Below are 17,500 nucleotides of genomic sequence, written 5' to 3' on the forward strand. Positions count from 1 at the left end.
ATTTGTTGCTGTAATACACACAAGTGCTGTCTAATAATAGACTGATTCAGTATTTTAACCTAATCGTTTAGCAAATTAGAGGTATTGTTGTATTGTTATAACTCGGATTGACTCGTTGACAAATTGATACGCAAAAAGCCATGCAAAACCGTGCGAGGAAATAATATTTGCAATAAATTTTGTTTTAGAAATTTTCAATCAGTATTTGTATCAGGAAAAATGTTTTGCAAACATTCATTTTCACATTAAAATTTTCCGGGCGCCGCAATCTTGAATAATTGTGACGTGTAACAGAACTTTGAAAGAAGATGGTCCCAAAACACAGGAGACACAGGAGACATTTACCAATTAGACTTAACTATCCATGTTGTCACACCATCTACAATCAGTTCGAGTTGAAGTTCTACTTACATGACGGAGACTGTGAAGAAAATATCAGTCCCCAAAACTGTGCTTTGACTACCATTTCAACTGCAAAAAAAAAAAATAATAATAAACTTATAATAATAATAATGAAAAATTCAAACCTAGACATTTACACTGACGCAATCCAAAGAGCTAAAACGACAGTCTAAGTAGGCCGCCTCTTCGATCTGTGTATGACGGAATCGTACAGGAACTATATTTCTGACCAAAAAAACAAGTCAAATTAAAGCCCCAATCAAAAGAATCAATGAACACACTTATGGCAACCTGATTAATGTTTTAAGCTGAGGACTTATAAAACCGAAAAGAGAGGCATTAAAAATACGATACACGTTGCCATAACAACATAACAATGGTCTACGTTGTTGAAAATACACTTCCACCAGTTATTACGCTAAAATATTTAAGACGTCTATTCTTACAACATGCGGCTTTTTACGTCAGGAAATTTTCATACTGATCAAAAGTGAAATTGAAAAGAGGACTTGGCTTTCTTCGATCCAGAATTGGCGTTTCGTGGTGGAATGAGGTCAGTGCTAAAGATCACAAGGTAATTACACTAGAGCAAGTGTTCAAGAAGAAAATTCAGAGTGTCTTTTTCCATATCTTTGAAAACAAAAACTTGCACTTCGACTCTAGCTGAGCTGATGAGCTCAGAAACAAAGAAATGTTCAGCCAGTAAATGTTTCTATTCGTTGTTTTCCCGTTCTTCTTTTCCATTGATTTTCAATTTGGTAAAGTACTCTGGGCTTTATTTAATCGTGTCACAGTTGCAAAAATATAAAAAAGCTATTTGCAGCCCATTCTACCTTAATTTTCTTTTTCTAATGTATGGTTAAAATCTCGAAGTTCACAAATTGCCCTCTGTCACCAAGTTGAGCTTCCTTCAAAGAATAAAATGCTCCGCCCGACAGGCATTTTTCATTATTAAATGAACGAATGGGAAAACCTCTATCAGGTTTAATAAATACTTACCAGAAGCCAGGATAAGCCACCTCAGAATGAAATTTCTTTTTCTCTCCATATTTCATTCAGTCTTAAAAGAATAAAGAAGGTGCCTTTCTCGTCTTATGTTTGACTTGTATAATTAACCCACAGGAATGTGTTGACGAATGGTAAGGGGAGGAGAGAAAAGGGAGAGAGCGAAGGGGAGGGGGAGGGGGAGGGGGAGGGAAAGAGGAACAAGGGGGAGAAGGGAATGAGATGGGGTGTGGTGTAGAACGAGCGAAAATAAGGATACGTGGCGAAGGGAGAGCAAAGAGAGATAAGGAAAGATCGGAAAAGAAACAAAAAGACAGAAAAAAGAAAAAAAGAAAAAAAAAAAGAAAAAAGAGGAAAAAAGTAGACGTAACACTTCAGTTGCCCTTTTTTCCCAACAAAGCAAAGCGAAAAATATCTAACACGTCCATGTCTAGGGTGTTCACAGGGTACGTTTACGTCAATAGCGAGGGAGCTTACGAAACGAGGACGACGACGGCTACGAGGACTTCATTTAAAAATACGAGTTCGCGTTATTTATATCACTACGAAGCTATTTCATGTCGTTTCGCGTTAAAAATGAGGTGAGGAATTAAACTGGCATGAGTGGGTTGGAAGCGTAGAGAGAGAACTGAAAATTCATAGTCATGTGCTAACGTCCTCCACAGAACCTTGAATTTGGTCATTTCACGTCGTCATTTAGGAGATGACGGCAAACAAATGTACCAAAATGTAAAACGCACGTGCAGAGCCATTGTTTTTGCTCACTAAACCTATTGTTTTGTAGCGTCGTCGTTGCCGTCGGCGTCGTCGTTTCGTAAGCTCCCTATTGGCACATAAGAGGCAAATGTTGAGCTGCGTTACTCAGTAGAAAAGGTCACGGAGTTAACATGTTTGTTTTTTTCTATAATAATAAAGAAAACATTTTGCTCCTAAAATATAGTTTTTTTGATAGTCGCCCGGTATTTCATGAAATAGAAACTCGACCTGAAATGGACGCTGGTTTTAGAACATATCTTTCTTCGCCTTCTTTGGTCAGAAAAGCTAAAAATAATGTCCCCAATCGGCAGTCTTTACTAAGGGATTTACTCCAAAGCCAAGTATATTCGAGAGGTCACGAAACGTGTGTTCTGATCATGAGGAAACGATCGTTGCATATCAAATTGATGGGTTCATTTCTAAGCGATGTACTACCCTAAGGGTATAAATGGCAATAAAAAACCAGTTATGACAGGATTGCAAGCAAGGACTGGCGGAGCTAGTGATGGGATGGCAACGGCTTTGAGCGTATTTAATAAACGTACTCGGGTTCTTCGGAGAAAATGTCAATGCAAAAATGCAACTAATAATTTGAACAGAAACCTTGAGCGTATTCCAGTTATGACAAGCAGGACTTCAGAGGAATACATGGCGACCCAAAAACTGTACAGTTTCGCGTATCACTGCGATCAAGACAAGTCTTTCTGCTGTTGAACCGGCTAGTTCGCTACAGTCTGTTGTACCATGTTTACTTTTGAAAAGTCATCATTGTCAAGATTTACTGTCGTTTCGAATAAAGTAGCCTTAAAATACTGCTGGGCTTAAACTAAGCATTGGTTAAAGCCTTTAAAGTGAGATGCTATAAGTTATTTCCTACCTTGTATGAGAATGTGGACGCTGTGAGCGGTGTCACGATCCAAATGGATCACGTGACGAACACATGAGGAAAAGTGTTTCCACGGTGTCGTCATCAAGCAATTTTTTCTCGACATGTATTTCCGTGACACCTTTCGTTTCATCGAATCCTAAGAAAACGAAAGTTATGATCTTCCAGAAGAAATATGGAAAACCAGTCGCGGATAAATTTCATTTTCAGATTAACTAGCATAAAATAGCAATTGTAAATAATTATACCTACCATACCTACCTTGGCGTCAACTTCTCTTCCAACGGAAATTGAAGAGATTGCAAATTGAGTTACACGATCCTTTGTCGCCACTCGTCGCTTTCTAGTTTTCACGAAAATACCACTTGCTGTAACAAATAAAGTTTTTGATTCACTTTTCATACCAATCCTCCTATGTGGTTCAGAGGTATGGGGAATTTACGAGAAGGATGATTTCAACACCAGGGAAAAACACTTCATTGAAAAAACACATATTTTCCTTTGCAAAAAAGTCTTAACAGTAAATAAACATTGTCCGAATGTTGTAGCCAGGAATGAACTTGGTAGACTTTGTTTGACTGAACTTAATACAAACGTTTTACATTCATTTGCAAAAGATAACAATATCGCCAGACGATGTTTACAACTCTCACTGGACATGCCTGAGAAAACTCAATCAATGATGTCGCTAAAAATTAAAAATATAGCTCTATGATATTAAATATGGACAACAGTAAAACTTTCACTTTTGACATCGTGGAAAATATATTCAAAGCTTCAACTAAGCACCAACTTTCACTCCAGGTTAACCGGAAACTGCGGACGGAAGAGAAAGATTTCCCCTTTTAGAGATTCTCCTTTTTGTAATTCCCCCTTTTTCAGATTTCTCGTATTTAGAGATTCTCTATATTACAGATTCCTCGTTTCCATTCCTCCATTCCCCATACTCTGCTTTAGAACTAGCCGCTGGTATGTCGGCTGATAATGTCCACGGCTGAGAGATTGTCCGAAAAATGAATATTTGGCCGAGAAACGAAGCTTCGAGGGCAAATATGAAATTTTGAGGACAATCTCTCAGCCAAGGACATTATCAGCCAACATACCAGCAAACCAAAAAGGGGTTTATTTATTTTATAACCGTCCCATTAATTTTCATATCGCGCAAAAAAACCGCTCGTAAAAAGCCATTGTTGAATGTGCTGGCGATGCCTCGTATTTTTTTGATACACTGTTCAAAATTTGACTAGAAAGTAAGCGTGTCGGTCTAAGAAAAAGAATCAAATCATTCTAATTGTCACTGCGTGTCGAAAACTCGAAAACAAGGCGCTTTTTTGCTCACTGAAAAAGAAATTTAATTCAACCATGAAAGACAGAATGTGCAAAGTCTGGATGACAGAGTTTCAAGTGCGGCTGGAATTTCTCTCTCCTTCGAACGGTTGGTTTATTTTATAGTTAGTAAACACAGTGTATTAAATTCTTTACTCTATAAATTGCAGAGTTTTGAAGCAAGCAACCGTGGACAATCTGTCGGTGTACGTTGGATCAGTGGCTTGATCTGATCGGCGTAATTACAATTTGAGAAACTAAGTATATTTCCCGCACTCGCAAACGCTCTCGCCACAAGAGCAAGCCTGCTAAGCTTCCACTTGATCACTCGTCTGTTATAAATATCTCCAATTCTATTCTGTCTCCCAACGAGATATCCGTTCTCGCACTTGGCCTCACATTCAGTCCTACTCCTAGACACATCTGCCATTCAACTGGCCTGAAATCTAGGCCGACATATACGACTTTGCTCGACGCATGCGACTAACAGAGTACTTCTTTGACGAGAACAACACCACTAACGTAAACAAACGAGACAGCCCTTTCCATAATAAAAGTATTTGGAACCCTCCTGATAACAGGGAACAGGCCCTACATACATTTTTAGACGCTGTTAAACTTGACATCACTACGTGTAAACCTAAACCTACTCGTGACAGTCTTACCACCTCAGAACGACAGGCAATACGCCAACTTAAACAACGACAAGACATTGTAATAAAACCAGCAGACAAGGGTTCCGGTACACTTATTATGGTTAAAACATGGTACATTGACGAATGCAACAGACAACTTAACGACTCTAAATTCTACCGACGCTTTAATGAAGACATCACAAAAACGAGTAACGGTATACCTAAATAGAATTTACACTGACGACCTCATTGACGAGAAGACAAAACAATACCTCATACAACCTAACGTAAAACCAGTACCTTTTTACATCCTTCCCAAAGTACACAAGCCCGGTAACCCAGGACGCTCTATTGTTTCATCCAATAGTCATCCCACTGAAAGCATATCCCATTTTATTGACCACCATCTTCAACCTCTTGTCCACAAACTATACCATCTTATGTTAAAGACACTAATGATTTTCTCAATAAACTCCTTACCATTGGCAAATTACCGTCTAATTCATTATTAGTAACACTTGACGTCTCATTTTTATGTAGTAATATTTCAAATAATTAAGGTATTAACGCTTGTGATCATTTTTTTACGCACTGATCCTCAACACCATTCCTACTGGCACTATTTGCGACCTCATCCGCATGATTCTCACCATGAATAACTTCACTTTTAATGACAGCCACTACCTTCAAATCCACGGCACAGCTATGGGCACTAAAATGGTCCCCTATTTTGCTAACCCCTTCCTTGGGCTTTTCGAAAATAATGCTCTAAGAAACGCCCCATTTCACTCCCGTACTTGGTTGAGATACATCGATGAAATTTTTATGATCCGTGGACTGAAAGTCCGGAGAACCTTAAAATCGATTATCTCAACAGCATTCACCCTACCATAAAATTCACTAGCTCACACTCTCCCACCAATGTTCCTTTCCTTGACGTTTACGTCTCACTAACTAGTGACGGAAACAGAAATACAGACCTATACACGAAACCTACGGACAAACACCAACATTTATTTTATTCCTCTTGTCATCCTCTACACACAAAAAAAGCCATTCCTTTCTGCCTAGCACTCTGCTTACGACGAATTTGTTCTACCGACGAAGAGTCGTACCACTGAACTAACGACATACCATCTGAAACGAGGTTACAAATGCGACTTTGTAACTAAACAAATACAACGAGCCGCAGACATTCCCCGCATACATACATACCGTGCAACCTAAAAAGAGAAACAAACCCGAACGCATACCTTTCATAACGACCTATAATCCATCACTTCATGCCATCTTCAACGTAATAAAAAAAAAAAAAAACACTACAATCTACTTTTTTACCTGTGACCGCTGCAAAAATGCTTTCCTACATCTACCTGTGGTGGCTTTCAGGCGCTCCCCTAAACTTCGAGATCTGCTGGTTGCAGTTAAGGTAACTCATTCTAATTCCGCACTTCCTTCCGGTTCTTTTCGCTGTGGCAAAAACTGCGCTACCTGTCCTTACATTTTCCATGGCCTAACCAACTACACATTCTTCTCTACTGCCAAAACACGCTCCATTAATTCCCACATAACTTGCGAAACCAAAAACCTTATCTACATGATTCAGTGTAACAGATGCCCTCTACAGTACATAGGAGAAACTAAACGACATTAAAAAGACAGTTTCAATGGACACCGTCGCCTTTTAGATAACGCTAACACCAAATCCAAACCTGCTACAGTCGCAGAACATTTCCTTTCCTCTCCCCACAATATCTCTAAGGACATGCAATTAATTCTTATCGAAAAAATATTTTCTAACAGAGACTCGATCCGTAAGGCCAGGGAAGCTTTTTTAATTTCAAAAGGCAGGAAAATTGTTCCCCTAACGGCCTTATTATCTGCGAAGAAACGTATTAGATTTCAGTTTATTGTTCAGAGTCACTTACTTTATTTTCCGTTACTCTTAGTATTTGAATTCAGATTTGTTGTAACTGCTATTTTTTATCACATTTTTTTCCAGTATTACGTCAACATCCATTACTATATATATGTACATAGAATCAATCCAATGTAAACTCTCATTGTACCTAAAGAAGGCTGGTTTGGCCAGCGGAAATATAGTACACCACTAAAACTAAATCTACGTTGTATCGGCTCTTGCTCAAAATATTTAGTTTCTATAAATTGACTCAGTTTAAGATCGCGTGGGATTAAATCTCTTAAGTGTGCACCTAACTTTCTTCACCTTCAAAGACATTGACAGTAATATGTTTTGTTGACTTTCTTGTACTTTCCAGAGCAACATTTGCCACCACCCTTTTAATGTCACTATCACAAGCTAGACTCCAGAAACTCTTCTGCTGCCTTTTTTTCCGCCGGCTTTGTTTCTTTTGAACAGCATTTGCAGGGCAAATATCCACACAAACGCGTGTTATCACGTGAAAACAGACCTGTCAGTTTGCACCACGTGACGTAAATTAGCCAATAAATCTCCCGAAAATTAATAGGTGGAATGACGAAGGCATCCACGTCTTAAAACCGGGCTGGTGTCTTTTTTTTGTTGGTAGTCACAAATGTGCATACCCCACGGATATTGAATTAATCTCCGATCGGGTGGATTGACTTATATTCCTTCCGGTATTTCCAAACTTCCCTTCCCCGAGGAGAACTCCTCTTCTTCCCAAGCCATCACGATTATTCTTTGCTAGCGCGTCAGACCACTCGGCCACCGTGACACACTTCCGTTAGACCGGTGACAGCAAACATTTCCAATAGCATCTTTCCGCCCGCCATGCTTGTTTCAGTATTAACCTATTCGATAAAGTGGATAGATGCTTTTTCTTTGAAAAAGGCAAGCTTTAAAGGTAAGGAGAATTTTCTACGTTATTTCTAGATCTTGCTTCGTACTTGTGTGTTCTACTGTGAACATTATTATTTTGCATAGAACGAATACTTCATTAGAAGCATTTTGCACAGAACGAATTACGTACTCCAATATTTCTTGGGAATCAATTTGTTCGCCGTTTTGACGTAGAAAGAAAATAAGAAAATAGCTTTCAACGGCCAAACAAGATAAAAAATGAAATCAAGTTTAAATAAAACGAATTAGCTATCGCCGTCACGGGGACTTCGCAGCCATCCCCCATCCAAGTACTAACCTTATTCGGAGGAGTTTAACTTCAGCTGACACTTGGACTAGCATCAACAATTGTGATCTTTATGTTAAATTCGCACATAGATCTTGTCGAACTTTATAACACTTGAAAGAAAAAAAAAAAACGCACTAACAAAAACCAGGTGTTATGCCGTCATTTTGTCACAGATGTATCCTTTGTTTCGTGAGTTGTCAGTAAACACGCAAGGTATAACTTGATCACAGGCGGCCGCTAAAATCGATGTCACTTCCGATTTTGCGATTTTACTTGTATGACCAAAAATTGAACTCTGATGGAACGTAACAAAAATCTCCCGAAATGTTTTTCGCTGATGGCAAATTGTTTTATTCTCGATCGACACTTCCTAAAAGTTCCTTCTGCACTCCTTAAAAACTACATATTAATATTTATTTACTTTTTCGTCAATATTTGTTTTGCATAAAGCAGGCTAGCAAAATCTGTACCTTGCTTAGTTCGCATTTTTGAGCGTTAAAATAGAATTTTTGGGCGTATGTTCCTGACAGCAAAAGTCGCATATTTTGACGTCCCCTATCCAGATACTAACCCCGCCGGAAAGGGAATTAACTTTAGTGAACACTGGTCTTGGAAAGCTGTTAGAAGCTCAGAGTACACGCTTAAGCTTGTGGTGAGAAAGAAGTTGTAAATGATCAACATGTCAGCTTTGAAGCCAAATGTTTCTCGATTTCCTGTTATTTTCTTCAATCGTTCTGGGCTTAGTATTTTACTGAACCACATGTCTTCTTAGAGGGTATATAGCAAAGATGTCTACCATGGCACCGTAATGATTTACGATACCAAACAATGTCGTGTATTATTAGAGCTACATATTGTGCAAGGACTTGAATCTCCTGGAAAAAACAAAACGCAGCTCAGTTGACAGTTATGGAAAAAAACACTGTCAAGTTACTGCACTACCACACGCAATGCGTTCTTACTTTAAAAAATATCCCGTATCTCCTCAATTCTGCCCCCCCCCCCCCCCCCCACCTCCAGACTAAAAATCCCGTATCCCCACAATTTTTTTACCTAATTATCCCGTATCCTGATCGCTTCTCGGGCTTTTGGCTAAGATTAGTTTCTTGGCCAAGGGCTACGGTCAAGTACTATTGTACAACGTACGGTACTTTTTCAGTGCCGTAAGGGGCAGGCACAGAACAGTTTCGGCTGTTTGTCTGTTCTCTCGAGAAACGATGACGAGGGTTTTTTGTTCAGCTCGAGTGTAGAATCAGGACGAACTGTTGTAGTTTCTGATAACTATTTACTACTTGTAGCTTTTGTTGAGTTTTGAATCGATGATAGAGAGAGTTTTGGCGATCTCAATCCGGACTGGACTAGTGGATTTAATGATTTTTCTTAACGAGATTTCAAGTTATTGTGGAACGTTTGGTACCAAGATACTGAAATAAAGATTTTGGACTTTTAAAATTAGAAATTTGGACTGGACTATAGAACACGCAATTACGGAATTTTTGAGCATTGAGAGAAATATAGCACGGATGTTGTCTTCTTGTCTTCGCCACGGCAAATTTATACAGTTTGCAAGGAACTAAACCAGGATTACAGAACCAGACGTCGATTACAGGGCCCAGTTGTTCGAAAGCCAATTACCTTAATCCAGGATTAGTGTAAACTTTTGTTTCATATTTTCAACTTTTTTCTCACAGTTTCCTTTGCCTATTTTTGTTTTTCAAGATTGACTTCTTCTAATGTGAAGTTTTACTGAATATCAGCCTTGAACAGCATTTGGGAGTAGAGGATAAAACTCGTTTTAAAACCCAGTTTCTGAACAACTGGCCCAGGATGATAAGTTGTTGAACTGTGATTTGTAATAAGTTTTTCGGATGATTTAAGGCTGATCCTGTAATTTTTGGATGAAAGGAGTTAACGAAGTAAGTAAAACTGTAGGATTTGAATTAAGTCTCCTTCCAAAAAATAAATAAATAAAAGATCCCGTATCCTGATAACCTGCTAATAGGGCTTCGTTGTTTGCATTTGCAAATTTAGTGACATTAGTAATGAGTTTTTACAACAAAAAACTTTAAGTTATACTACAGATGTATCTTTCTGGTAATCTTTCGCCATTTTCCGAAGTCTACCTGTACTTGAAGTTGACTGTAACTGGACAATTTGTGTTAACTGTTTGCGCATTCCACGGATACGCCCTTGTAGGCGTCTTGTTATTTTAAGTTCTTTGCTGTTTTCATTGAACGGTTTCGAATATATTTCTTTGGATGCGTGACAGTGAAACACACCATTATCTGAATCTCTTTTTCCGTAGTCTTTTGCGTGGCATATAATAAGACGTCAGAGACTGTAAAATAGTTTTTTTTCTTTTTTAAGGGAACATATCTTTTCTAAGTTAGTTGTAATTTTAATTTACAACTTCCCTACGTTTCATCGATGCTATCGTCATTATCAAGGCAAACGTTCATGTTAATTCATGCAACAACAAAAATTACGTTTTCGTATATTTCTATGGTTGCATGACGTAGAACCGAATGGAATGTAAATTATGTCAGGATGTTTTCTCTCTCAGGGTCACGAGATAACAAAAAGACTGCCTATAAGAAAAAAAAGGCAGGAATGACAAAGAACTAGCTTTCTATCACCTGAGGAATGACAGATGCTTTCTTTGTTATATCATTCTTGTGTATGGAAAGTGGGAAAGGCGTGTCAATGTCTTGGGGTAGGGCTGTCCACAAGATATTCCATATTTTGAGAAAGTTGCTCTAAAAGTATCCAGGAAAGTTGCTCAAAAGAACTAAATGTTGCTCCAAAATTGTAATGTTGGTATTCATATATTTACTACAAGAAGAGGCTTATTACTCAACCAAACAGTAATTTTTCACTGTTTCTTCGTCCTGGCCCGGGTTGTTCGAATCGCGTTTAGCGCTAACCAGTGTTAAATACCATAGAAACCTATAGGTTTTGGTACCCCTTAACCAACGGTTAGCGCTAACTAGGCTGCGAGCAACTGGCAACTGTGTTACTACAACGAGTCACACAACGATCAGTCATATCTAAGAACAAATATGACCTCTGTGATTCTACTCACAAAGCATCTTTGAGCATGTTAAAGATGGAGCCTTGGTGTCCTTGCTTATGCCACCCCCTTTTTTGTATCGACCGAGACCACGCAAAGTCAACGTGACTACCCATGTCGAGTCTGGTGTCACCGTGCACCTTACAATGTTCAACATGCCGGATGATGAACGACGTTTCCATGCCCTTTATTTCAACGGCAGTTATTGTGACTTTTCGCACGCGTCCGGACTACCCTAAGGCCTATTCTACGAGCGATCCTTTTTGATTTTCCTAAAAAGTTGACATTTTACGTGATCATTTTAGTCACCATTCTAGTTTTACACACAACCTCGGCAAAAAATTCCTGGAAAGGAGGTTGTTTTACTCGCTCATGCCATTCTCATAAGCCTGTTGATTATTAATCAAAACTTCGTACAAAGATTTCCTCGGCGGAAGAACATGACATATATTTTCTTTATCCTTTTAGTGTTTGTTGCAATTTGCCATCAATTTTGCCTCGGATTTCCCTTTTCAATGGATTTGGGGTAAGTGGTCATAGAACTGAGGCATGGGTACGAATTTTGACAAGCAGGTGTCTGGGTACTAAGCCAAACTGGAAAGAAAAGCAGAGAACAAATTTTTCATGGCTGGTATAATTTACAACAATGGGGGAGAAAATTCTTTAATGCGTTGATCGTTTAATATCGCCCCGCATTGGCCGTGAAAACTAAAAATAGGGTGAGGATTGGAAATGGAAAGTAGCCAGTTTATCGAGGAATATTTTCTAAACAAAGATTATCTTCGACTTTTAGTGTAATTAACTCTTCGATGTAGACTGGCGCAATTCCGAAGAAGGCCTTGATAAACGCGGAAAGTTAAACCTTAAATTAATCTGATGTAACTTGTGCAAGAGAGGTATGGTGTGACAGTGGCGTGGTGCGCGACATACTGGCATCGCGGCAGCACTTAAAACGTGCTGCACTTTATTAAAATGTGAGGCCAGCAAACCATATAATGCACTCTTACTGACGAGAGCTTTAGTAGCATCGGGACTTTTGAAAAAACTTCCGATTGCGACTGATATTATGCAGGTGGTAAAAAGCCGAGGCAAGATAAGAGTCAAACCATGACCCAAGATTTCTAAGTTCAGGTTTAGCTTCTATGACTGTGTGACCTAACTTTGATGCAACTAAAATTATCTTTCTCAAGCAAATGCCTAGTAAGTAAAATTAATAATAATAATAATAATAATAATAATAATAATGATAATCGAACCTTGGCCACACTGTTGGGAGACGAGTCCTCTCACCCCTGCGCCATTCCATTTGTGCCGAACGATATCAAAAACAGCGCTAAGATCAAGAAGCACTAAGAGGGCGACCTTTTGCGCCCCAATATTTAAGAAAATGTCGTTTTTCACTCTCAGCAGTGGCGACTGAGCGCCATTGTATTGTTTCTATGCGGACAGGAGCGGTCATATGCAAGACATATATAATCGGTGAGCTAGATAGCTGACGCCTTCTCCGATAGTTTGGAAACGTAAGGAGGTTACTGACTGGGCGAAAGTTCTTAAGCGCAATGTCGAGTCTGCACTTTTTCAGCAATGGTCGCAGTAATGCCTCCTTTCAGGTGAATGCAAATTCACAAGATTCAAATGTCAAGTTAATCATATGTTCGTGATCACCAGCAGCAGTATGATGACCTCAAAAACCACCGAGGTGTGCATTGGATTCAAGAGACAAGATCGTTTAGCAGCTCTCCTTATAAGATTAGCGACCTGCTCTGGTGATAATGGGGACCTTTACACCGGAGGACGAGGACAACCACGAGCACTAGTTTTCCGTACTGCGCATGCGCATAGGGTTTGGAGACAGACATTTTTTGAAGTGCGCGTGCTCAGTACTAAAAATTCGTACTCGTAGTCGTCCTCGTCCTACTATTTAAAGGTCCCTAATGCATTAAGGCGTTGTTACACTTTGCAATTTTTCGCACAACTTGTCTCGCAACGCCATTTCTACAAACGTTCTCACATTACAAGACAAGTTGTTTTACTGTTGTTACACTAAGAAACGTTTCATGCAACTTGTTTCGTTTCGATATCACGTGAGGTTACAGGAACATTTTCATTGGCTGGTGCTGCAAACCGTTGCGACCCAATGCTTAAAGAATTCGTTGCAACCGTAGAACTCAAGTCTACTTTTATTATTTTCTAACGTTACAGACTCTTCCACCCAGTTATAATATGTGCGTTTTGCAGTAATAGAAGGATTAAGGCCTTAATGAAAAACAAGGGAATTTTCCTTCGTAAATATCTCGCCTATACTTTATTAAAGGCATGTAAGCTTAGTTAAATTGAAAAGCTTAGCGCAAAAGCGGAATGAATGTAAGCCTAAACTTGCGTATATTAGACCGGAATACTCGCTACTGTTTAATTGTTCCAACAATTTAAAGAGAAATCCAACGAGAATAATTGTATCAATGTTACAACGTGTAAACTGGGCCTTTTACACAATGCTGTTGACTTTGGTAGTCCACACTTAAGTATTTATTTACACTTCCAACGGCACAGAGCTCTGAGCCGGAATGAGGTAAGAAGACCATAACAATAGCTCTGCCTAATTTTATTCGAAAGTAACACAGTTTATCATGGTAATAGCAAGTTGGTAAGAAAATAGAAGCATGGGTGAGCCTGTTGGAGAGGTGTTTAAAATATTCCGCACACCAGCCTCAGAATATTTTGTCCGCAAAGCGAGTTATCTGGGATAAGGTCTGTTCACACTTCTGAGCACGAACGCCCGAAGGCTTAAGCTGGAGAAACACGATTGGTTCCAATTTTTGGACTTATTTTCCAAGGTGTACGTGCTAAAACATGAATTACGGTTTTAAAACGATGACACAAAAGGGCAAGAAATTGTATGACAAAGATACACCCATAGATAGTAAGGAAACCAAGTCCTATAATATCAACACCCAATACTTTAAGGTCCTTTTGTTGAACCAAAGTCAGTATAATGATCATCCACAGTGCATTTGCGACTGCGAACACCACTAATGACGTGTTTCGAAGCTCCACGAGTTTTTCCTTGAGGCTCGAGGTTTGGTCAAAAGTAGAGAGCTCAGGAATAAGACACCTTTCACGTAACCCATGCCAAAATGCGCATTCGTTGGGGTCGATATCATCCAGGTAGCCTAAAGGAAGTCGATCGATTTCACGGCGCGTTAGACGGATTTTCTTCTGTCCTAAAATAAAAAAGTACAGGAGATGGCAAAAGCTAAAGCGTTGTATGAAAAACAGAGACGACCAGTCAAAGATACTCGGAAAAAATCGCAGTCATCCGCAGGTAGGCTGAACTCACTTTTCTCATAGGAAAATACAGTTAAAATTTCTCAAAATCAACAAATTACTGTTGTCGGCAAGCAAAAGATTTTATCTATGTCTATTCAGGATCCGTGACCCCCCCTTGAAAAACAAAACAAAGAATTTAACTGCGAAAAAATAGACGGCGGAATAGATGACGGCATGGAATTCTGCTATTTATTTTAATTTTTTTAAATATCCAGTGGAGAATTCGGGAAATTGCAATTGTGTATCCGACTGTTCCGGGGAAAAGAGTGTGGGAAATGACCCTCTTTCTTCCAGAGACTGTCTACGCTCCTGAAATTATTCAGAAAATTCAAGTAGAATGGTATTTTCGTCCAACTGCCAAGAACTTGACCAAATATTCTAACCGTATCTATTGACCATGCAATGTTTCGTGGGACGTATTTAAACAACTTTGAGTTGACACAAGATGAACGAAAGAATGTTAACCATAAGATGCTGAAATGGCGAGGACCAGGGATAAACGATTACTAAACAACTTGTTAAAACCAGAAATTGTATTTAACGCAAAAGGTTGGTAAATACCTAAAAAAAATACAAACAAAGTGAGTGGAATGTTACAACGAATCCGACGAGTACAACTTTATAACGGAGACAGAAAAAACACTTACCAATTGGTCGATTAGGATGAAGAGCGAGTGATACAATGAAAACGATTTCGATATATATATACGAGGTTAGCGACATGAATTTACATATGGTCGGAAATTACGACACTAAACAAAAAGATATCACATGGAACAGAGACCGAGAACGAAGGGCAGAAACTAGGTGTTGATTACAGGCAAAGAAAGAAATAAAATCGTAACAGATGCCTAGACTTCGACATTTTTATTGCCGTTAACTGTGCAAGACTGAGTAGAACTGACCAATGTGTAAAGTAAGGGTATAATAGTGCGTTTTTAGTAAGCCATTTGTTACCTTGATTAGGATATTGAAGCTTCCGAATCGCAGATGACAATCTCTTGAAATGGCCTGTCTTGCAAATGTTAAACGTTTCCTTTAAGCCATCTCTTTTCATGTTTTTTAAATCTTCCAAATCGCTTGGCTCTTTGTATCCTCTCCTTTCAAAAGTGGGCCAATATTCACCCAGACCAAGTTCTTTCAACCAGTCTTCAACACTGTCCTACAAGATGCAAAAATCTCAATTGACATTTTACATGCAATTTTAATAGTCGTGTAATCCGTTCAGTTCCACTTTTGAGAAAAAAGTTTCGAGGCTCCTATCCATGACTTACCGGAATGCCCTCTTCAATATCTTCCCGTGGGATTTTCTTGATTTCTCGCAGGAGTCTCATGCGATGTCCTCTCTCCTTGATGCCAATACTTTCAAGATCCTGTTAAGAAAGTGCCGGTCACATTTTCAAAGGATCTCGAAGAATTTAGTAATTAAGTTAATGACATGTTTTTTTTTTTTTTAGTTATTTAATATATACCTTATTACCTTTAAAGAATGTGCACGTGTGTGGATATATTAGTTTACCTTTTCTGTCATCCCAGGCAAAAATTCCATGGTGTCATATCCATGCTGACGAAAATTATTTGCATAATTCTGCAGTGACAAAATGAACGAAAAATATTATACTCTGAATTAAAGTTCAACTCAGATTCTGCATCAATCTCATTCTATATATGTTACCAGTAGATCCGTTTTCAGCGTAACTGGTTATCCTTACTTTACCTAGGTTGGATACGCACTCAAATGAACTGAAGAAACTTAAAATTAGGGTCAGGTTAGGATTATTATACATGGATATCAATTCATTTTATTATACAATAGTAAATAACGAAAAGAACTGTGTTGGGTTGAGCATGCTTGTCGTTATGGTATATACTATTAGATCTGGAGGGTCCGAGTTCGATTACTGTTAAGTTCTTAGAACAGGTCATTTAACCGATAACATAATGAGAAACATTAAGAGAGATGCGTAAAACAGAACTTGAGGGATGGTATAGGTGTTTTCAATTTGAGGGGGGGGGGGGGGGGGTTGATTGCTGCTGTTAAGTAGGTAGAGTGCATATTCAACCTAGGTAAAATGAGGATCAATTTAACCCAGGTAAAAGCGGATTCAACCTGAGACCGGACTTGACCGTCAACATATACAGCAGTGATATGGGCTTCACTCGATCTTGAAAAATATAACATGTTCTACTGCATGGAGGAAAACATACGCTTTCACATTTTCAAGGGCTACGTCACAGTAGTTTAAAAGATTTAATAGAAAGAATCTTTCTCTGTGACTTAAACTCATATACTTAAGAAACCTCCCTCAAACTTTAGAATACGTATTTAAGGATTTCTGCAGGAAATATTGTCAGAATAATTGAATATGCAATACATATCATCCGTTGCCCGCCGTAACAACAGAGGGCATTGAATAGACGCAATTAAAATGCAGCGTAATAGTCACAAGTAAATAAGGTGCGTGCCTGAGGGAAGGTGGATGGCGCCGAGAGCACTCGCCTCCAACCAATGTCGCTCGGGTTAGATTCCCAGCCGCTTTGTTATATGTGGGTTGAATTGGCTGCTGATACTAGAGGTTCTTAGGTTTTTAAACCTCTAGTATTAGAGTAGTGCCATTATGATGAAAAAGAAAATCACTTCCTTTTATCTCTTCCGAATTTGAACGAGTATTTGCTTGGCACCTGATCTCGCAAAATTTTGAGCTTTATATTTTATCAAAGGCTTATTATTTGAGTGTAAGTTTTAGATTTCATGGTCCGCTATTACTCACGTTCAAAGCTGACCGATTGGACCCTATGGGAAAGTGACGTCATTTACTCCCTGGCTTAACTAAAATTTTAGAGTGTAAATGCAGCTTATTATGTACACAAAACACGAGTTTAAAAGTCTGAAAGCCCGAAACTCCCGTGCTGCATATTAATTCAGCCTCGCTCCAGTTCCACGAAGCATAAATTCAAGTTC

The 17,500-nt window shown here is 38.9% G+C and overlaps 1 protein-coding gene and 1 pseudogene across 3 annotated transcripts in view; both read right to left on the bottom strand.

Moving 5' to 3' along the window:
• The window catches only part of LOC138036846 (uncharacterized), a 178,462-nt gene that overhangs the window by 15,357 nt on the left and 145,605 nt on the right, over positions 1-17,500 (bottom strand). For 2 of the 3 annotated variants that reach the window (XM_068882910.1, XM_068882912.1), the window contains exons 1-3: positions 3,041-3,100; positions 1,402-1,462; positions 412-471 (exon numbers count right to left, since the gene is read on the bottom strand). The exons of the other annotated variant lie outside the window; for it this stretch is intronic. Coding sequence is in view for 1 of the 2 variants with exons in the window: in XM_068882912.1 (XP_068739013.1) it covers positions 412-471; positions 1,402-1,450 (109 nt within the window). In the remaining variant the exon portion in view is untranslated. Of the gene's footprint in view, positions 1-411; positions 472-1,401; positions 1,463-3,040; positions 3,101-17,500 lie in introns of those variants that run through there. 3 annotated transcript variants of the gene reach the window in all.
• The window catches only part of LOC138036851 (chitin synthase chs-2-like), a 56,341-nt pseudogene continuing 52,255 nt past the window's right edge, over positions 13,415-17,500 (bottom strand).

Source organism: Montipora capricornis, unplaced genomic scaffold (assembly GCF_036669925.1).
Source record: "Montipora capricornis isolate CH-2021 unplaced genomic scaffold, ASM3666992v2 scaffold_506, whole genome shotgun sequence".
Taxonomy (NCBI): Eukaryota; Metazoa; Cnidaria; class Anthozoa; order Scleractinia; family Acroporidae; genus Montipora; species Montipora capricornis.